Source organism: Cibotium barometz, chromosome 5, assembly GCF_041138505.1.
Source record: "Cibotium barometz isolate CiBa-2024 chromosome 5, ASM4113850v1, whole genome shotgun sequence".
NCBI lineage: Eukaryota > Viridiplantae > Streptophyta > Polypodiopsida > Cyatheales > Cibotiaceae > Cibotium > Cibotium barometz.
The window spans coordinates 63,768,298-63,791,839 of NC_141050.1; the positions used below are offsets into that span (position 1 = coordinate 63,768,298).

The window sequence follows — 23,542 nt, forward strand, 5'->3', positions numbered from 1 at the left end:
TGAAAGTCTCTCTCTCTGTGGGACCACTCTACTGGCTGATTGTCTCTCTCTCTCTCTGTCTATGATCCACTCTTGTCCCTACCCTTGTGGACCCATATGAGGATATCACTTGAGGAGGGGTGTCTCAGGATCTTTTGTCTCTCATGTCTTGTCTCTCAATCTATCAGTCTTTATATCTGTCTTCTAGTATTGTCCATCTTGTCTTCTAGCTTGTCTCTCAATCCTTGTCTAGTCTCTCTGTCTTGGTCTTATCTTTTGTCATGTTATAGTCTTGTCTTTTGTCTTCCTCCTAGTGTCCACTTAAGGAGGGTGTTGGAAATAAGTGCTCACTAGGAGTACTTTTAGTCTTGGTCATCTCAGTATGCCACGTGGCACTCAGGGATTTATCCCATATGCACTCATGCTCTATCTTGTACTTCTCACCTATATATTGTAGGTGTCACATCAATGAAAGTATCAATCTTGTGTCTTGTCTACACTCATCTCAAGGTATGTCTATGGTTTGTGTTTCCTTCTAGTTCTGCTCTCATTTCAGTTTCAGTTTCAGCTTTGTCTATCCCCCATTTTTCCTACATAAAATAGGCCCAATATTAAAGAACGTTTCTTTATTATTTATGCTTCTTTATGCAAATCATTTTATTTTTAGTAAAATATCAATGGTTACTCATGCCTTGTGGTGCCTATGGCTATATGGTGGATGCCTTATCAAATATCTACATTGGGACCGTGGTGAGTGGGAATGGATTGACCCCATGAAGAGCATACCATTCTTCAGCTACATTGTGCATAACGCCAGGCTGCTCATGCTTGGACAGACCCAGAGAGTTCCCACTCTTAGGCCCCATTGGGAGGCGTACAACATTACACCTCCCATTCAGATTTTGACACTCGTACAGGAGGAGCCAGATTTCCGTCTTCTGGCTGTTTCTACTCGGTGGGTTGCTCACCAACCAGTGGAGGTCTGTTTTTGGAGTGGATACCTCTTGTCCTAGATGCCCAGCTCCAGCCGAGAGAGTGTCTGTCATTGCTGTAGCCACTAAAGGTGCCCACACTGGTGAACTGTTCCGGCTGGACGATCCCAGGGTGCCCACACTGGTGAACCGTTTCTACTCGGTGGTTTGCTCACCAACTGGTGGAGGTCTATTTTTGGAGTGGATACCTCTTGTCCTAGATGCCCAGCAGTGTGTATCAGCCACTAAAGGTGCCCACACTGGTGAACTGTTCTGGCTGGACCATCCCAGAGTGCCCACACTGTGTCGGGCCTGGACGTCCCTGCTGGACAATCCCACGGGCCTAGACATCCTTGCTGGACCATCCTGCTGAACCATTCCCACATCGCTGGATCATCCCAAACTATGTCGGGCCTGGACGTCCCTGCTGGACCTTCCCAAGGTGCCCACACTGGATGGTCCAGACTGGACCATCCAGAAACAGAAGCGCACCACCAACGGATACATGAGAGGTGTATGCACCGGAATTAAAGGCACTACACTATCAACCCGATGCACATTTGCCAAAGATGGGAGGTGCATGCACCAGAATTAAAGGCACCACACTGTCACCCCGACGCACATTTGCCAAAGATGGGAGATGTTTCAACCCCACGGATCTCCTAAACGCAAAACAGGAGTGATTAGAACAAACTCCCTAAGAGGAGTGCATGCTAGCTCAGTTCCCAACCATAGTTTCTATGCTTCGAACCACCCCCGAGCCAGGGGCTAAGGTCTGCTTGACTCCCATAGATCCATGCAAGGGCTTCGGCATGCCGATCTATGCTCTACCACATGTGTAGCCGGAGTCTTGGTCGAACTCTTACCAATAGTGAGGTTATGACAACCACCCATGGTTCACTTATAGTGTCCACTGCTGCTATAAATGACCAATTTGTTATAAATAGCGAGTACACAGATTTATTAATAATAACATTAGCCACCTGTATTAGTATCCATTTCCATCCTCTGCTTGAAATGAGAGCCGTCAAGTCTTTGAAGCATGATATGGTCGCCAGTAATCGATGGATCAGGAACGAGCACAAAGACCCGGGGTACACCATCAGAAGTGGCGGTAACAACTGCGGAAGCTGAGGCGGGAGAGCTCGGAAGGGCTGGTACCTCTAAAGCTTGGTGTCCCTATGGAAGCTAAGAGCTTCCAATAAGACCGAGGAAGAGTAGGGAACTGCAATGAGACCGGGGTAAGGCGCTGATCCTCCGCCACTAGATTAAGAAGAAAATCTTTCTAGGGCCAAGAGGAAAGGGGCTGCCAGTCAACACCTCAGAAGTAGCTTCCGGAGAAAGAAAGTCCACCTGGAAGAAGCCTCGACCAAGCAAATGTGCATCCTGGAAATGCACAATCAGCTCCAAAGGGAGAGCTGCTATAGAAGCCATTCACGGGCCTACGAGCGAGAGGGGTGGGAGCCATAAACCCTTGCAATAAGGATGGTCTAGACCTCAATGTCAATGTTGTGCTGAAGAGAGGTGAGCTTGTCTTGCGAAAAGATGATGATTCTCCCGGCCTGTGGGGGTGATGAAAGATCGGCTGTGAAGGAAGCCATAAAGCCAATAGATGATGGGTGGCCGACTCGAATCCAATTGAAAGAATGTTGCTGAAGGAAAAAGGTGGCGGGGGGGGAAGAGGCAGGTGAGGGTGAGGAAGAAGAAGTGGCAGGTGGCAGAAGAAAGGGAGGGGCGGAGGCAGGGGACAAGGCGGGGGTAGCAGAGGCAGAGGCAGAGGGCAGGGGAGGAGGCAGGGGCAGCAGCGGAAGTGTATTCATACTTACCTTTTGCACTTAATTAAGAGAATGTTCACATGCTCATAAATATAACACTATATGTATGCACTCCGATGTGCCCTCAAGGAGGCTCACAAGTGGGGATGTGCCATAAACCCTACATTCAGCATGCCCTTGGAAGAACCTACCATTCCCTTGGGGGAGTGTGCCAAGTCTTGGAGGGAAGACCAGTACGGAACCTTTCAAATTTATCAACAGCCGGCTCACGATCCCACTCTCCTCTCCAAGGCAGCTGAGACGGGGGAACCCCTCTCGCTTCCCTCCTTGCAAGACCCTATCCAGGATGGCCCAACCTTTTTTTTTCCTGCAAAATAGATCCTTATTAGTTATATGAACAACCAGTGCACTCTTACCCGCACAAAAATACTGGAGCCTTTACCACAGAGAGACAGAGTCAGGTGACGGTAAAATGTAAGTTCCCCCACTCAATCCTATGTCTCTGTTTCACCACTTAAAGCATTCAGGGCTTATACGTGCTGCCTAACCCATCAAGGACACAGTTGTGGAGAGCAGTGCTAAATGAGCGAATCTATTATCAAGCCCCACCTCTTACAACTCTGAAGCAAGGAACTAGAACAGGTTGCGATCACAGTTGTGAACTGTCATCTCTTTTAATAAAGTACTGAATCCAAGACACTAGAAATTAAGGGGAAAAGAGAGTGAATCAGCACCAAATGATCTTGGAAGGAGGAAAGAGAGGTCTACGGGTTAGCTACCTTTGCAAGGAATTGATTCCTATGGATCAAGGCAAACAAAGGCATCTTCCTAGATTTAGGGGTGCAATGAAGCTTGTGGTGTGTCTTTGAGAGCGAAGAGGCTTGAAACAATTAGTGAGAGCGAAGAGGCTTGAAACAATTAGTGAATGACTATGGGGGACCAAGGGTGCTCCCTCTCTGGCTGGATGAGGGACCTCAGGATGTCCGTGAAAGGCTGTGAGCAGAGAACTCTGGGTTGCCAGTGCAGGAAAGGATTCCAACTCTAGCTGATTCTAAGTCCCCTGATGGGAGGTCAAAGCCACTTAGTTTTGTGGCAAAGTGGTGTCAATCCGTAGTGGTGCTTTGTTGGGTAAACAAGATATATACCAATTAAATATGTTGTCTTAGAAGGTCTCATTATTCTCACCCTGAAAAGCCCATAAATAGCATTTCAATCAGTGGAATACTTTGTTTTTTGGATATGCTTTTTTTAATCAAATAACCAACTGCATCAAACAGAGGAATTGCGAGTCGACTAAAACCAATTGAGGACGTCACTGCTTCTGGAAAGCGTATAAATGAGGGGATGGTGATATGGAATGTACTGTTTGAGTGGATCAGCACATTTTCAAATGTGAACATTATTCACCGTGATCAAGAGAGAAGGTTAAAGATGGAGGATGCATGTACTATCATTCAAGGATTTCTTGATGCCAAGTTAAAGGTTACGGCTGCAGCAGATGCAGCAAAAGCTGCAATTGAAGCTGATGACGCGGCCACACAAGCTTGTTGTGAGGCTGAAAAGGCAAGCTTTCAGGCTAAGGCAGTTGCTCAAAAGCTCTTTCTTTCCAAGCTGGCTGAATTAGAAGCTCTTTCATTGCTTGAACACTCAAGCAATGATCCAGTGGCCAAGGATATACTCAAGAAGAAAGTGAGTGAATCTACAAGCCACATACTTCAGGTGGCTGCAAAGGCAGTAAAGGAAGCTGAAGGCTCTGCTGAGGTTGCCAGGAAAGCAGCAGAAGATGCTTTCCATGCGAAACAAGTTGCTGAGGAAGCTGTTTCAAGTGTTCGTGCTATCAACCAAGCAAAGGAAGAAGCCCTGGCTGCTGCAGAGGTAGCAAAACAATCCGCATCCAGAGCTGCTGCTGCCTCTCAAAGAGCTCAGATTGCAGCAGAAAGTGCTTCTTTAAGCTTTGCAGACACCAACAATAGCTTTGAAAACTCTGACCAAAACTTCCTGAAGGAAAAGATTTCAGACTTATCAACACAATCCATGCAGGTGGGAAACGCTTGACTTCTTGGACTTCCTTTGTTAGGGGATAAGTAATATTTTGGATAAGTAGATGATGAGTAGCTGACTACTTCAAATCATTTTTTTTTTCAGGACCAGGTTGAGTCGAAGCCATTGATGTTAGAAAAGGCCGTACACACTAGTAAAGTTGAACAAAACTTTGCTGGTATGCTTCCTTCTATGAGTAAGAATAAGTGAAATCAGGTTGAAATGTCACTTTTTGAGAGCTGGTGTTCCCATTAGCTAGCCTGTTGGTGACCCATCCCTGCTTCCCTTGCCATTCTGCTGCTGCCCACCTTCTGCCCCTTCCTGCACATTTTGCCTGCACCACAGCCGGTCATGTGGGTCCCATCCCGAGGACTCCACTCAATAGTACATGAAGCACACCTTGCTGACTCCTGAGCTCCCACGGCTCTCAAGGGTCACATTGGACAAAACACTACAACACACATTAGATGCCCTCAGCCCGACATGAGGTGCCCGTCTGCACGCCAACTTCACATTCAAGAGATTCTCCACATATACAGAGATTCTCTATCATGAGCTATGGATTTGCAAAGTCGGCACCACGAGGTCATTGATATGGCCCCCACACAGGTCCATGTATTTCCGTTGTATACTGCTAACATGTACTCATATGGCATTACCAGCTTCAGCCACTTGGCTATTGTGTATTAGCTAGTTTTCGTTTTCAAATTCTTTAATGACTCAGTATTCTTATGGATTTATTGTACTAGGTTTTGGACCATAGAGCTAGTTTCTGTTTTCAAATTCTTCGATGACTCAGTATCTCATGAATTTATTGTACTAGGTTTTGGACCATAGAGCTAGTTTCTGTTTTCAAATTCTTCGATGACTCAGTATCTCATGAATTTATTGTACTAGGTTTTGGTCTCATAGTCCCTTTGGGTGTTTTGTAGACGTTTAATATAGCTTTCTTTCTTTATCAGGGACCACACTCAGAGGGAAGGAGAAAATTGCCACTTCTTGAGGCCAGCTCTTTCGCAAAGGTTGTGACTCCTTTCTGAGTTTGCGCTATCCTGCACAACTCCCACCCTACCCCAACCGATGTAGGGGGAGGTACCTGAAGAGGGTATAGTCCACTAGGTGCCCCATGAGTTGTGGGGGGCACTGGATGTCTTGGGGGTGATTACTGACACTGGTCGTCTCTACCAGGTCCTAATATCTGTAAAGGGAAATGCACCCAAGGATTTGGGGTCGGGTGGGGGTAGCTGGAGGAGAGGGAGCGTGAAAGCACACGGAATCAGGGGTGGAAAAGGGGAAGAGAGGGGTGCGAAGAGCTTGTGTTGAGGACAACAGAGCTACCTTCTCTGGTCGAGGAGCCATTGGAGAAAGGTGAGGGTTGGGCCCCATTGGGGAAGGAGGTAGGGGAAGCTTAGCTCATAGGATCTGTTACTGGCTCCACAGGAATATCCTGAGATATATGTTCATAATGGTTCTCAATGATGCGAGCCATTACCTCACCAGAGAGCACTGGAGACCATTACACAGAGATAGGCGAGCCCGACAGATGAGGATCCTCACACGCCGTAAGAGGCGTGCATATGAGGAGGCACAGTACTGGGATATATACCACCTACTCATGAGCAGAGATGCAGCCACTGCATGGCGCAGGCGGAGAGAGCCTCGCCCTCGTACCCCGATTGAGGATCCACACACATGGCGCACATATGCGAAGAGCCTCTACCATATCCCTCAGCAGCCACCCATACCACAGCCACAAGAGTCCCGCCCATCTCTACTTTCTTTACTGCCTTGATGGTAGAGAGAGCTATCCGCCAGTTATTACAGCATGGGAGATCGGCTGACCACACAGGTATACAGAGTGAGCATCTTATTTATGCAGCTGACACACTGGGGCCCTTTGTTGCTCACCTCTTTAATAGGGTACTAGTGGAGGGCCTACCAGCTGAGTGGAGTATGCACACCATCGTGCCTCTCCACAAAGTGGGAGACATGCTAGACCCCAGCAACTACAGGACTATCATGATTGGTCATACATTGGCCAAACTTTATGGCGCAGTGCTCGAGGCAGAGTTAAGCTCATATGCAGAGAAGGAGGGACTGCGAGCACCAGGGCTGCGAGCTTTCTCCACTATTGACCATATATTCACTCTGAGATGTCTGATTGACCAGGCTAGGGCGCGGGAGAAAAAGTTAAACCGCTGCTTTGTGGATTTCTGTAAAGCATTTGACACGGTGCCACGAGAGAGACTCTTCTAGTGCCTACAGTCATTGGGGATCCCATTAGAGATGGTTTGGGGCATCTATGCTTTATATGAGCAGGTCCTCGGGCGCATACGATGCCCCGGGGGGCTATGTGATGTTATTGCTAGCACCATAGGTGTGAAGCAAGGATGCCCACTCTCTCCACTATTTGGGCTATACATCGATGAGGTGGCTGACTTCATTGGTCACGGTGGTGGGGATGGGGTAGACATCTTAGGTACCACAGTCCACATTATGCTATATGTAGATGATATTATTTTGGTCTCTGAGTCGCGGATGGGACTACAGCACCATCTCCATGCACTCGATGACTTCTGCACACAGAGGGGTCTTACAGTGAACCTTGGGAAAATCAAGGCCATGATTTTCCCCACCTCAGGGCCGGTTCAACGAGACAGGCCATCTTCACACTAGCAGGAGGACAGGTAGAGGTGGTAGACTGGTAGACTCATATGTGCACCTGGGGATTACATTTACGACTCCGCCAGGAAGATTTGCTATGGCACAGGCAACCAGGGATAGACTCACACGAGGGTATGCAGCTCTGGCCATTCTCTTCCAGGAGCCCCGCACGAAGGGGTGGTTGTTTGACACACTAGTCACCCCTGCTTTGATATATGCTGTAGTAGTATGGGCACTTGGGCTTGCCATGACCACATGGTCTCAGATAGAGAGGCCTCATATTCCCATGCTCTCACAGATGATCTGCAGCAAACCCTCCGTCCCACATGACATTTCCGGACGGAGTTTGCTGCACCTCCTATGCTAGTAGAGGCCCTCTTCCAGATGATCTGCTTCATATAGAGGATCAGAGATATGCCATCAGATCGACTCTCACATAGAGCTTTTGAGGCGTCCAAGCAACTCGCAGAGAGTGGAGATAGGAGATCATACCATTCACATATGATACAGTGGCTCACTCAGCATGGTCTCGACATAGATCACCTGCCACCTTTCCAGTATGATATACATGCACCACACATCCAGCTCTCTCACAGTGACAGGAACAGAGTCCTTCGGCAGGATTTATGGCAGCGATACACTCAAGAGACTTGGATTACACTTGCTATACTACAGAGATCAGTTTATGCGTATGTTAGCGGATGGATTCATGCAGAGACCTGGATACATGGATGTGTACATGCCTCACAGCGCCCGAGTGGCGATTGCCAGCTCAGAGTGTCATCACACCAGCTTGAGATTGAGGCAGGTAGGGCACCACGGATCCCCAGAGCAGAGAGGATATGCAGACTGTGCCAGGAGGAGGTTGAGAGTGAGGAACATTATGTATGCAGATGCAGAGCATATAGTGTCATTAGAGAGAGATACACCACCATCTTCAGTGGACATCCCTCACTCCGCCAGATCATGGAGTCCGCAGACTAGCGCAGATTTGCCAGTTCTTGTTAGAGACACAGCGCCACAGGAGAGGCACTGATACGGACTCATACCACAGGGAGAGGTGGGCGACAGCTCCAGCTCCAGCTCTAGCTCACTGATTTCTTCCAGAGATCTATCCCAGTGCCTACCCTGACATAGGAGGGGGTTACACTTTAGCATGGTGCGGACCTCCGAGCCAGACGGAGACCGAGAGCACCAGGCTACCAGACTCCCAGACTACATCAGAGAGGGAGATCACAGAGATACGGTCTCGACATCAGCACCATATCCACGAGCGCCTAGCTCACTTACACTCACACCTGGAGATCATGCTCCGAGGTATTTTTGCTCGCCATCGCCTATGTATCACATATTACACCCCCATTTCACACCCCCCCACTAGCTCAGTACTTTCATACTTTATTTCATGTTCATTTTGTCCTTTTTTTTTCTGGACATCCAGAAGACATTGACAGTTGTACATTGATTTGTCTCATAGGTCGAGTTCGGCTTCTAGTAGACGTTAATACAGCTTTCTTTCTTTCTTTCTTTCTTTCTCTCTTTCTCACCGGATGATTTTATACCCGCCCGGCGTACATGGATGTACACCTATCACATGGGATACGTTGTGCCATTGGACAGATCCGGACCTCATCACACCAGCTGTGGATTGAGACAGGGCGATACGTGCATCAGATCGTGGATGACCGCATTTGTCAGCTATGCTACCAGGAAGTAGAGACAGAGGAACACTACATTTGCCGATGTACAGTCTATTATGAGATCCGAGGGAGATATCACTGCCTCTTCCGAGAGGGTTTTGGGCCGTTACACAGGGTCATGGAGTTTGAGGATCAGAGATGCCTTTGATTGTTTCTACTTGAGCTCAGGAGACATAGAGAGACCCTCTTGGTAGACAGGAGGCCGAGCCATGATGTACCTAGATAGAGGACCCTGACAGATTTCTTCGGCACCAGCACCAGCAACCCAGCCCACACACCTCCTGATACCTCCTCCATTGGGCCATCAGAGCACCGACCACGCTCCCAGGGAGTCACCACTGATAGAGCAGTTATCTTATGTCGTGCTCGTCGGCCACGCCCGCCAGGATCCCGACCACAGCATCCTCACCATCGCCAAATCAGAGCCATTATTGCTCGGCATCGGAGGCGCCTACCTCGCTTCTACGACCTCTCCATTCTAGATAGCCCCATGGCGGAGATACTTGATCTAAGGAGAGGGCAACACTTCAACTGATCAGCATACATGGATCTACCTAATATACATTTTCCAATATTTTCCAGTATTTTCTACTCAGTATCATCTTGGAGTCTTGCAGTTCTGTTCTTATAATTGTAGGACAATCAGTTTATTGTACTTTTTAGTCTTGTTCTCTTTGATGAGACACCAACTTCAGATGTACTCTCAGTTTTGGTCTCATAGGCCATTATGGCCTCTTAGAGACGTTAATATATCATTTTATTTCATTTCATTTCTCTCTCATACCCCCTTCGTCGAGGCATGGAGGGTGGGCAAAGACACCACAAAGGAACGCGCACTCATCCCAAGTTTGCGGGGTTGGAGGTGAGGCAAGCATTCCTTACCAAAAGGCGGGCACTAAAAGGAGAAAAGACTTACCTCGAAGACGATCTCACACTAGCATAGGTGGCACATAGGAGGGAGTGCACGCCACGCATCTTGGATGCACGGAAGGCAGGGAAATGGGCAGTGTACAGAGATGGGAGGGTGATCATCACCGAGCGACGTGCCCAACGACGGTGCAAGACCTATGAGACCTAGAGATTGCGGTTTGGAACTGCAATGGCGCCTTGAGGACAGATGCAGGTCTTTTCGAGGAGACATTTAGAGGGAGAGACTTGGTCTTATACACAGAGACACATTAGTGCTAGGGGAGTCCGCTTCCAGAGGTGGAAGGATACAGATGGGAGTCTGTTCACCGCCCACACCCACGCACAGGAGGGGGTACTCGAGGGTCACGAGGGGTGGCTTTACTATATAGGGAGGAGCTTCAACATGTGATACAGGTGGTCGGACGGGATGAGGCCGCACGGTTTTTGTGGGTGAGGATCCAGACAAAGAGGGCCCGAGACATCTACCTTACATTGTGCTACTTTGCACCCTCCAATTCTAAATATGCCACCCATGGAGAGTCCCCGTACTTGCCCCTTTATGGTGACATTAAGAAGTTTTCCAGTCTAGGGGACATCCTCCTGGCTGGAGACTTCAATGCCCGCAGCGCAGGTGCACAGGTATCCTTCTTTGAGACAGATGATCCCATGTACCAGGAGATTGACACAGTGGGTACAGATCTGGACCGGACATCACAGGATACAGCAGCCCCCGCACAGACTATGGAGAGTATCTCTTAGCCCTCGGCGGGGCTCATGGGCTAGCCATTTATAATGGCTTGGCTAGTTGGCCTAGATCCAACTCCTTCACCTCTCCTACCCCTTCGGACATGGAGCCAGTACAGTGGACTATCTAACGTGATCCCTCTCTCTAATCCCACTCATTCTGGAGTTTACCATCTCTCCTCGTTCCATCGGTGTTGCAGCTGACCATGCATACTTGGCCTTCTCCCTCACATGCCAATACACCATGCAACCACCTACTTTGCCCCATTAGTGCCTGAGATACCACTTCAGCAGAGAGACCTCTTCCATCTATTCTGATCACGTCTACCACATCCTCTCCGACCTCGACCCCCACGTCCCGATGAGCTTACCACACACCTCTCAGCCACCCTCCATACGTTTGCTGCAACCGCCTTCCCGCACTCCAGAGCCATCCCTACATCACCAGGAGGGACTGTCCCACAGAATTGCTGGTACGATGAGGAATGTCGTGATACCCGAGCCCATCTACATCGGGAGATGGCACTAGGATCCACCACTCACCAGCAAGCACAAGTGATCTTTCTACGTCTCACATGGAGAAAGAAGAGAGCCTACCTAGCCAGGCTTGAGCAGGAGCTATATCAGCTATTTCTTGGAAGGGACTGTAAGGAGGCCTAGAGGATCTTCCAGGATCATTGCCTTCCGACTCCGATTACTTCACCCAGCACCTGGCACACCTATGCCACCTCTCTCTACCATGTCCCCGAGCAGCCATCTCTCCCCCATCCACCCGAACCTCGTCCCCCACACTCTTCCTTCTTTCACCTCAGCATGGTTAGAGATGCTATCGATAGGATGTAGATTGGGAGAGCACAGGATCATGATGGACTCCTCACCGAGCATTTCTCCCATGCTAGGGACACGCCAGCCCCTTTCCTGGTTCACATGTTTAATAGGGCTTTATGTGAGGGCTTCCCCGTCAGCTGGTCATCGAATACTATTGTACCTATGTTGAAAGCAGGTAACCCCATGAACCCCAACAACTATAGGACTATCATGATTGGTCGCACCTTGGCCAAGATTTATGGTTCGATTTTGGAGCATGAGCTTAGTAGATGGTCCGAGGAGCACACACTCAGAGCACCGGGGCAGGCAAGCTTCAGGAGAGGGCATTCCACGCTAGATCATATCTTTACACTACGGGGGATCATTGAGGAGAGGAGAGCTCACGGGCATCGGATATACTGCTGCTTTGTGGATTTCCGCAAACCTTTTGATACTGTCCCACGGGCCAGAGTGATGAGGAGACTGCAGGATATGGGAGTGCCAGCAGAGATGCTGTGGGGGATCATTACACTCTATGAGTTAGTCATAGGCAAAGTAGGGGCTCCAGGAGGTGACTCAGAGATCATACACAGTACTATCGGGGTGAAGCAGGACTGCCCCTTGTCTCCTTCTCTATTTCGTCTATACATTGACAAGATCACGGATTACATAGACAAACAGGGAGGACCAGGAGCACATTTGGCAGGAGTCCTGATACCGATCCTCTTGTATGCAGATGATATTGTTCTTATTTCTGATTCACCAGAGGGGCTGCAGAGGCATTTGGATGCATTACGGGCCTTTTGTGAGGACCAGGACCTCACTGTGAACCTTGGAAAGACCAAGGTCATGATCTTTAACACGTCCTCATAGTGGATAAGTAGATCTGCAGTACAGTTTGCATACAGTGGAGAGCCTGTGGAGTATGTACCTCATATGCATACCTTGGGATCGCTTTTGTTGGACCTCAATTCTCGATGTGGAAGGCGGCCGACACTAGATTGATGAGGGGATATGCTGCCCTATGCTTGTTTCAGGAGCCGAGGACGAAGCTTTGGCTATTTGATACTCTAGTTACACGTGCACTACTGTATTATTGCCCCCATCGGGGGTCCTAGCTTATACCACAGGAGGAGACAGAGGAGAGAGCTGGCCGAGATAGATACAGAGGAGGTATATGATGGGTGGAAGCCAATGGAGAGGCCCCTAGTGGCGAAGATCTCACGCATGATTAGGGGTAAGCCATCAGTGCCACATGCGATTGTGCGGGCAGAGATGGGGGCTGCATTGATAGTGACAGATGCTCTATTCCAGTCAGTGACATACTGGCATAGGCTATGGGAGCTTCCGCTTGATAGATACCCCAGGCTAGCCCTCGAGTCCTCGAGATAGTCGACACTTGAGGGAGATATAGAGTGCTGGTATGCACAGGTAGGCACTTGGTTTGGCATGTACGGCATGCAGATGGAGGCACTCCCCCCGTTCGAGTATAGCATAGAGGCCCCATCATTTGCTGTCAGCCGCACAGGGCGGAACAGGGTTATCAGGAAGGACGTTGTTAGACTGGATACTAAGAGGACATGGAGTTCACCTAGTCGTCCACTGGGGATGAAGATGGCCCTCTACAGAGATCGCGTCCTATGCCTGACAGAGGATGGGTTCATCATCCGCCCACGCTACATGGACATACACCTATCCTTTGGGGTGAGATTCGCGATCGGCCAGATCCGCACCTCGTCCCACCAACTGAGATTGGAGACTGCCAGATATGGGCCTAGGGCGGCCGCACCAGAGGACAGGATATGCCAACTTTCACACAAAGCCCGAGACAGAGGATCATTACACATGCCGATGACAGCTGGCTGACTGCTCCTGTTGATGCCAAATGGCTGGTCGATTGCAAACACAAGTGCTGTGTGGCTGGTCGACTGCTAAAACACATGCTGCAGGGTTGGCCGATAGTGCTTTCTCTCTTCTCTAGTGCTGGCCGAGTTCTTACAGGCTATACAAAGCCAGTTGAGTTTCAGACAGGCTCTCTAGGGCTGGTTTACAGCTTCTCCTACTTCTCTACAGGCTGGCTGTGCTGATTTACAGAAAAATTCAGCAAGGTACCAAGGGTTTTGTTGGGATCGAACGCATACAGTTTGTGCCTGGCTTCAACCCTACTCACTAGTTCTAGACCCAGGAGTTGGAGGACACCCATACAATGGATCCTATGGACCCACCTCGCTCGAGAGGAGTTACCTCGGACCGGGCCTCCACATTGTAATGTGCTAATGCCCCCGGACGGCGGCCACGATCCCCTCATTAGCTCTAGATTCAGGACCAGCTCCACCGCCATCGAGCTACCTTTCCACGTGACATAGCTGAGGAAGACCTCTCGGCCACTCTCATCAGCCCCATGCTTGTTATTTTGGAGAGTGGTATACCATCTATTGTGGGCCGATGCTCCTCTCATGTTCCATGTTCCTGTTATTCCATGATGAGATTCTATGGACAGTTTCGTATCACCTGAGTGAGATAGCTATGTTTTGTTTCTATTTTATTTTCCATTCCATGATGAGATATGCCATGGACAATATTTATCATTTTGGTCTCATAGGCCCATTGGGTCTTTAGTAGACACTTAATGTCTCATCTTACTGCCCACACCCACACCCACACCCACACCCCTGTCACCACCTTCACCCGGATTCATTTCCATCATGATCTTCACCACATCTATGAGGACCACCTTATAGATGTGGTCAAGATCATGATCACACCCACACCCCCTGTCACCACCTTCACCCGGATTCATTTCCATCTTGATCTTGACCACATCTATGAGGACCATCTCTCCCGCCACATTTCAGCTCTCGACTTATCCCTCCCTATCTCCACCATCACATCCCAACTTTCCTCCATCATCCATGACTCTGCCCACGCCAGCTTCCCCTACACCACATGCTCCACAGCAAGTTTGCCAGTGGGATCCCAACCCTGAAATGGATGGTATGATGAAGAGTGCAAAACCACCAGGCTTCGCCTCTTACGCGAGAGGGAACATGGGCTGATTTCAGCACATAAGATGCAACGCATCTTCCGTACATTCACTCGCCGAAAAAAACGGGGATTTCTCGCCATACGAGAACAAGAGTTATACCAGCTCTTTTTGAGCGAGGACAACTCAGATGCTTGGCGCATTCTGGAAGAAAAAAGAGCACCTACACCTATCACAGATCCTAGACTTTGGGAAGCCTATGCATGACAGTTGTATGATGTGTCAAACCAGCCTATACCACAAATGTCACACATCCCTAGGCCTACATCATCTTATCTCTTTGATTCCCCCAATGTCACTAGTGCTCTAAACAGCTGCATAATGGGAGAGCAAAAGATCATGAGGATCTACGGAGGAACATTTTGCCCACGGGCACCACGTATTGGCTCCCCTTCTTGCCAGGTTTTTTAACAGAGCACTCTGTGAAGGCTTCCCACCCTCCTGGACTATCAACACCATTGTCCCCATCCACAAAGCAGGAGATCCCACGGACCGAGGTAACTACAGGACTATCATGATTGGTCACACAATGGCCAAAATCTATGGGGCAATACTAGAGGACATGATAAACTCTATGGCAGAGAGGATGGGAAACAGAGCATCATGCCAAGTAGGCTTTAGGAGAAACTTCTCCATGCTGGACCATATCTTTACTTTATGGGCTATCATAGAGGAGCCAAGGTCCTCAAAGAGACATGTGTATTGCTGCTTTGTGGATTTCCGCAAAGCCTTTGACTCCGTCCCTCGATCTTGTTTGATAGGATGCTGTAGGAGCTCTAGTTCTCACATGAGATGATATGGGGTGTGATGGCACTATATGAGGCAGTATTCAGCCGAGTATGTGCACCCGGTGGGACCTCCGGAGATATATGTAGCACTATTGGGGTTAAGCAGGGCTGCCCACTCTCACCTACACTCCTTGGCCTATACATTGATGAGATCGCAGTATTTGTGGATAGTTTCAAAGGTAGAGGTTCACCATTGGCTCAGACAGTAGTGCCCATATTGCTATATGCTGACGACATTGTCTTGATCTCACATTCAGCTGAGGGTTTACAGAAACACTTAAATGCATTGGACAAATTTTGCAGGGAGAGAGACCTTACAGTCAATTTGGGCAAAACCAAGGTTATGGTCTTCGACACATCTTATGCAGTTGCCTCACGATTTTCTTTCATATCCAGAGATGCCCCAGTGGAGATTGTGCAGAAGTAAGTGTATCTAGGAGTCACTTTTACAGGCCCTTTGTTTTCCATGACCACAACTGCCACTGACCGACTTGCGAGGGGCACGCTGTCGTGCCATGGCACGTCTATGATGTGGAACCGTGCATGTGAGGCCGTAAAATACACATCCAGATGCATGAGGTTATGTGCCATGACGAGTCATTATATGATGACATGTACATATGTTCAAATTGTATATAAGGTTCAATAAGACAAGCTGAGGCTGAGTCAAATCTAGGAGTTTTTGCATATGAGTGTGGAGGGTGATGGTTTTGTTAAACGCGGGAAAGAGAGAAAACGACCGGAGGCTCACGGCGAAAACCAGAGTGGATAGAGATTTTCTGCAGCGTTGAAGAACAGCGTCAAAACGACCAGATAGTTTTATTTCAAATATACATAGTCTGTGTACGCTTTGTAGGTATTAGATTTAGAGAGTAAATCTTGTATTACATAATGATATAATCATGTGAAAATCCATTTTCAAAAAAATCAATAGTGAAGCGGGAGCAGCGCCGCGTTTCTTCTTCAATTAGTCAACATCGAAGCGACTTTGGAGACAAGCTTAAATAAAAGAAAAACAATGTGTAAATCCACGTGTGCAGATAAGTTTTTTTTTCTTACTTTATTGGACTTGAGAAAAGGGTAAGACCCATGATCCCTTAAAGGATTCGAAGTTGAGAAAGCTTGGTGAACAAGCTAATGGTTGTTTAATTTAGAACTTGAAGTTTTGTGGAAAAAGATATCCTTTTAACACATTCAAATCACGGGATTTTGGTCTATCTTCTGCTTGATTGAATTCTGGAAGCCATGAGCATGTTATGCTATATTTTGCTTGTGAGATGTTAGGAAGTTAAGGCAGGTTTTCAGGTGATAAAAATACATCTCGAAATAAAGGTTTTGAGGGCACTGGATGTAATGGATGTAGCTGGCCACATGAATATTGGGAAAATTGGAAAGCTTTGCTATGCACACATGTGAATGGTTCAAAGGATTTCATGCAATTCTGTGCAATCATCTGGATGATTTCAAGGATGTATTGAGGCAAGTTGACACATGTATTTGTCATTGGAAATAATGATGTTCAATACTCCTTGGGAAAATTTGTGCGTGAAATTCTTGTTGGATTTGACATTCACTCTCACAGCTAGAAGTTTCGTACTTTCCTGGCTGTACCGCACACGTCACGACAACGCCTCCCTAGCTCGTATGGAGAGACAGTGTTTCCAGGCACATTTCCAAGAACCCCACACTAAGTGCTGGCTCTTTGATACTCTAGTACGACCAGCGGCTATGTATGGTGCAGCCCGTTGGGGGCTAGGCCAAGGGAAGGATCATTGGAGGAGCATAGAGAGGCTACAGGTGATGATGTTGTCACGCATGATCAGGAGTAAGCCATCTCTACCACATGACATTCTACATGCAGAGTTTGGGGTGGCCCCACTGGTTACAGATGCCCTTTTTCAGATTGTCACTTATATTCAGCATGTATACACACTTGACAGAGATCGCCTCCCATGACTAGCACTAGAGTCCTCTATGCAATTATACGGCGAGAGGGAGAGGGAGCGATTGAGACGAGCTGGATTGCCCTCCTCCTCAACGACACGGCCACCACCATTACCGACGCATGCATGGTCATACCTTGATCTCTCACGTCAAGAGATCAACCGGATCATCCGGTTAGATCTACTCGGGCTACACATACACCAGACATGGGTGTCTCTATCAGAGACCGGCAAGAAGTGTGAGTTCTACAGAGATCACTTCTTGAGACTCTCCGAGGATGGATTCTTTGAGATTCCGGGATACATACAGATACACATGTCACATGCCATGCGTATCACAATCGGCTAGCTCGGGGTATCCTCCCACCGCCTCAAAATAGAGACTGGCAGAGCTGAGGATATCCCACATGAGGAGAGGACATGCACAGTATGCATCACAGGAGCAGTAGAGGATGAGGCCCATTATATGCTTAGTTGCCCGGCTTACTATGAGATACGGGGGAGATTCCACTGCCTCTTCCGAGAGGGATTCGGACCACTCACACGGGTGATACAGTTTAAGGATCAGAGGTGCTTGGGCATGTACTTGATGGAGCTCAGACGACACAGGGATGTAGTGTTGAGGCAGCATACTGAGAGACAGCCCCGGCTCCGACAGGACACCTCACAGAGAGCCATCAAAGATTTGTTTGTGGTACATACATCCACATTGGAATCCATTGCCTACAATAGTTCCTCTACTATGACATTAGAGCCCACCACCCATACCCATGCTCCAGCTCCACGCCCTAGAGGAGTTCTTAGTGAGAGAGCTCGATCCATTATGCGAGCCAAACGTCCCCGACCCAGAGCATCAGGACCCTCCACCACACAGAGACGGATTCGTGAGCTTCTCCGCCGACATGCCATGCTCCCATCCCAGAGGCCTGGGCGAACAAAAGAAGGTGCTGGACAGGGTTCTGAACCAGCATGAAAAACAGTTGGAAGGCCTCCTCAAGGAGATATAGGGAAAGAACAAGAAGATTGAAGAACTGGCAGTCCAGGTGAACCACCAGGAAGAGGTGATTCAGATGTTGAAAGAGACCTAGCTGCAACAAACAAGAAGGCTAGAGGCTGCCCCAATGATAGGGGAACTCCGGGCAGAAATGGAAGCCCTAAAGGCTACGGTCAAGGACCATACAGTGGAGGAAGGGGAACTGAATGTTCAGGAGGGCTTAAGGACTGACTTGGAGCAGTTGCAAGCTGCGAGTGATAAGCTGTGGGAAGAACTTGAAATGCAGGAAGGATAGGGCCCTCCATGTGCGAGTACGGGGGCTACAGGCTGGGGCTTCCCCCAAGAAAGATGCCATGATGCTTTGCTAGATGCTAGGAGTGGACAGGATCGCCCCCCCCCCTTTGCAGATACATGGAGGGCAGGCAAGGATTTGACACGACAACGGCCTCTCATAATTAGATTCCCCGATGCCAGTAGGAGATAGGCCTTCTTAGACAGGCGGGCTGCCCTCAAGGGCACACAGGTGTACATGGGAGATGATCTCACTCCAGCACAGGTGGCACACTGGCGTGTGGCGATGGTGACTGCTCATGAGGCCCACAGAGCAAGAAAGTGGGCTATCTACAGAGATGGTAGCATCATTATCACTGAGCGCCGTCCCAAATAGGGACATGGGGTCTATGAGACCAGTCACCAAACACCTGGGGTTGGCAGTATGGAACTGCAGTGGCATGCTGCGGTCGACGAATCCAGGAGGCTTGAGTGAGATTCTCACAGGTAGGGATGTCATTTTTTATACAGAGACTCATAAGAGCCCTGATAGGGGCTTACCATACATAGCTGGGTATGAGTGGGAGTCAGCTTTTCGAGGTGAGATCCGCACATCAGGAGGAGTATGTGGCTCTGGGGGGGTAGCTCTCCTTTTTAGATCCCATCTCAGCATCATCCGGAAGGACAAGGATGCACGATATCTTTGGGTGCGGCTACAACTTAGCAGTGATGACAGAGTCATCCACATTGCTGTGTGTTATTTTGCACCATGCCACTCCCCTTACGCCACATAGCATGGCCAGTCACCGTACTTACCATTATACAGGGATATCATGGAGTTCTCCCAGTTGGGGGAAGTCGTGTTCGGGGATTTAAACGCCAAGACGGGAAGTCAGCAGGTCCCACTACTCAATTTAGACGACCCTATCAGACTACAGGAGTTGGACATCATTGACACAGGGATGCAACGATCATCACAAGACCGTGAGGAGGTCACAGTGTATGGGAGATATTTGTTAGAGTTGGGAGCTGCACATGGTCTCGTTATCTATCACGGGATGTCCTGATGGCCCTCCTCTGTCGCCCTTGTTGAAATTAGAGCATTGTGATGAGGTATGGTGGTGGATCAAACACTAGAATCAACATCATTAACAAAGTGATTAGTAAATAATTAAGACATAATTAGTGGGTAATTCACAAATAGATTAATGTAGGCATGGATACTCAAAAACCAACAAATTCTCATTAGGGCAATGCCTCAATTTATAGAGCTTACATCAAAGCATCTAATCCCACTGATTTCTCATTGATTCACTCCACCTCTTTTCCATGATTCTCTCCACCTCTTCACTTTTCGCAGAATATCTCTACACTTCCCAGAATATCTCCACACTTCCTAAATCTTCTCATGCTACCCTTTATTCTCTCCCAGTAGATTCTTCTCACCTTTTCACAGGTTCTTTCACATTTACTCATTCTCTTTTATAGCCTCTAACTAAGGGCTTGTTCTTGCACACATCCTATTCACTTGTATTTTCAACACCTCTCCTCAAGTGAATAATCCTAGTACACCTAGACGCTATACCAAGTTTGCCTCGCCTTACTTGATAGTCCGCGACCAGTGTCTACACCTCCCCTCAAGTTAACTTAGCACACCTGGACCCTGTACCAAGTTTTTCTCTTACTTGATAGCCCGCGACCAGTGCCTCAAGTCCCTAAACTCCATAGTCCTTGACACTGGACCAGACAGAGGACATTATGGGGACCACTTACTAGAGTTAGGAGCCAGGCATCGTCTCGTTATTTATAACGGGATGCTACAGTGGCCGGGATCAGGAGGGCTGACATGCTTCCCACATGGGGGTCATACACGGACCGGAGGCACGGTGGTAGACTACATTATGGGATCTTTGGAGGCATCACAGCTTGTCACCTCATTCTCCATTCCACCTCGTCCTATTGGGGCAGATCATACATACTTGGCATTTTCACTAGCCGGATCACCAGTATCACCAGCCCCCCACATACCGATGCCACACACTACCATCTACTTCACACATGACATGGCAGACATATACACTGGCAGAGTAGAGGATGGGCTCCTACTCATGGATCCCCTGGCATCTATGGATACCATTACAGCCCAGCTCGCATCACTCCTACACACGGCTGCATTACAGAGCTTCCCACATCGTGTACACTCAGGAGAGCCTGCGAGACCTGGGACTATGCCCTAGAACAGATGGTATGATGACGAGTGCAGAGCCCTATACTCACGACTCCGCATACAGAGAGCCTTGGGAGCCATCACAGAGCAGGAGTCGAGGAGAGAGATGAGGAGACTTACTCGCCGCAAAAGGCGGGCCTTCGCAGAGATACAGGAGCTAGAGATCTTTCATTTCTTCATGAGTAGAGATAGCCCTGTCTCATGGCGGCACTTCAGAGAGCCCCGGACCTCGACACCTATTGCAGACGCACAGACATGGCACACATATGCAGAGGGTCTATACCATGCCCCACAGCAGCCACCTATACCTCAGCCACAGGAGCCTCGACCTACCACAGCTAGCTTCTTTACCCACTCGATGGTACAGGAAGCTATATGCCGCCTACAGCATGGACGGGCCGCCGACCATATGGGCCTGGAGGGTGAGCATCTCACATATGTAGTAGATTCTTTAGCTCCTTTTCTTGCACACCTGTTTAACAAGGCACTAGCAGAGGGTTTGCCTGCGGAGTGGACGATGCACACCATTGTGCCGATTCACAAAACAGGGGATATGCTCGATCCGAGCAACTACAGGACGGTTATGGTTGGCCACGTGCTGGCCAAACTCTATGGTGCAGTGCTGGAGCAAGAGCTTAGCTTATATGCTGAGCGAGCAGGTTTACGCTCATCAGGGCAGGCAGGCTTCAGGAGAGCTTTCTCTACCACTGACCATGTATTCACTTTGAGATGTATGATTGATCAGGCCAGAGTGAGGAAGAGAAAGCTCTATTGCTGCTTTGTGGATTTCCGCAAGGCATTTGACACAGTACCACGAGAGAGGCTCTTTCAGCGCCTGCAGTCTCTTGGCATACCAGCAGATATGACATGGGGCATCTATGCATTATATGAGCAGGTTTTTGGGCGAGTCAGATGTCCAGGAGGTATGTCCGAGACTATTGCTAGCACCATTGGTGTGAAGCAAGGATGCCCACTTTCCCCCACGCTATTTGGGTTATACGTTGATGAGGTGGCTGACTTCATTACACGGGGAGGCGGAGATGGAGTTGATTTAGCAGGTACCTTAGTACATATTATGCTCTATGCTGATGATATTGTATTAGTGTCTGAGTCCCCAGGTGGTCTACAGTAGCATCTACATGCACTCGATGATTTCTGCACACAGAGGGGTCTTACTGTGAACCTTGGGAAAACCAAGGTTATGGTCTTTCATACATGGAGACAGGGCAGGAGTCAGCTGACATTCACTCTCGCAGGATGCCAGGTGGAGGTGGTGACATCATACGTGTACCTAGGGGTTACCTTCTCTGCAGCAGCCACACGCTTTACCATGGGTTCAGCAGCCAGAGCTAGATTGACACGGGGATATGCAGCATTGGCTATGCTAGAGAGACAGTGCCACCAGGCGCATTTTCAGGAGCCCCGGACGAAGGGGTGGCTATTTGACACATTAGTCACACCGGCATTGATGTATGGAGCAGCAGTATGGGCGCAAGGCCTTGCTACCCATTGGTGGACACAGATAGAGAGACCACAGGCCCTCATGATGGCACGCATGACACGCAGCAAACCGTCAGTACCTCATGACATTATCCGAGCAGAGTTTGCTGTGCCTCCTATGATGGTAGAGGCCATATTTCAGACTATATGCCTGCTGGACAGATTCAGAGAGATGCTACAGGACAGATTATCATACAGAGCTTTTCAGGCATCTAGACAGTTGGCTTGAGGCAGGAGACAGAGGATCATGGTATGCACAGGTCACACATTGGTTCTCACAGCATGGCCTAGACATGGATCATCTACCACCATTCCAGTATGACAGGATGCACCACATATCCGTCTCTCTCATAGTGAGAGGAACAGAGTATTGAGACAGGATCTATGGCAGCTCTATACACGAGAGACATGGATATCGCCTACACAGCCTCTTCCACCGAAGATGCTATACTACAGAGATCACTTCATGAGTATCACTGATGATGGATTTATAGAGAGGCCTAGATACATGGAGGGCTTTTTACCACACGGCTCCCGAGTGGCTATTGGTCAGCTCAGAGTTTCATCACACCGATTGGAGATTGAGACTAGCAGAGCAGCACGGATCCCCCGAGAGGAGAGGGTATGCAGATTGTGCAGAGAGGAGGTGGAGAGTGAGGAGCATTATGTTAGCAGATGCAGAGCATATACAGCCATCAGAGAGAGATATCCCATTTTACTCAGAGAGCCACATTCCCTACGCCAGATCTTTGAGACAGCAGACCAGCGCATATTGGGAGATACATTCTAGACATACAGCGCCACAGAGAGACATTATTACAGGCTCAGACAGCTCCAGAGGGGGGGCGACAGACACAAATTACTACATTTTTTCAGAGATCCATACCCCTCCCAGCCCCTACACGGCAGGGAATTACTCTCCAGAGAGCAGAGACACTTAGAGCCCGCAGGAGACAGAGGACACCTGGCTTTCGGACACCACGCCTATACCAGAGAGAGATGACAGAGATCAGAGCTCAGTTTCACAGAGAGGGTGTGGAGCGACTGGCTCGCTTCAGAGCACACCCAAGCATGTTCTGCAGGGAGTTGTGGACACCCCCTTCACTGATGTATACCATTTTATACCCCCAGTATGGTACAGGATGGAGCTAGCTAGGTTGCATATCATGATTGTATACTCCATGCATA

At 48.8% G+C, this 23,542-nt stretch overlaps 1 protein-coding gene across 9 annotated transcripts in view; it reads left to right on the forward strand.

The window, feature by feature from the left end:
• Positions 1-23,542, forward strand: part of LOC147638756 (uncharacterized) — a 233,883-nt gene that overhangs the window by 73,134 nt on the left and 137,207 nt on the right. For all 9 annotated transcript variants that reach the window (XR_015265964.1, XM_086798726.1, XM_086798725.1 and 6 more), the window contains 2 exons: positions 4,003-4,765; positions 4,871-4,943. Coding sequence is in view for 8 of the 9 variants with exons in the window: in XM_086798726.1 (XP_086654852.1) it covers positions 4,003-4,765; positions 4,871-4,943 (836 nt within the window). In the remaining variant the exon portion in view is untranslated. The remainder of the gene's footprint in view (positions 1-4,002; positions 4,766-4,870; positions 4,944-23,542) is intronic.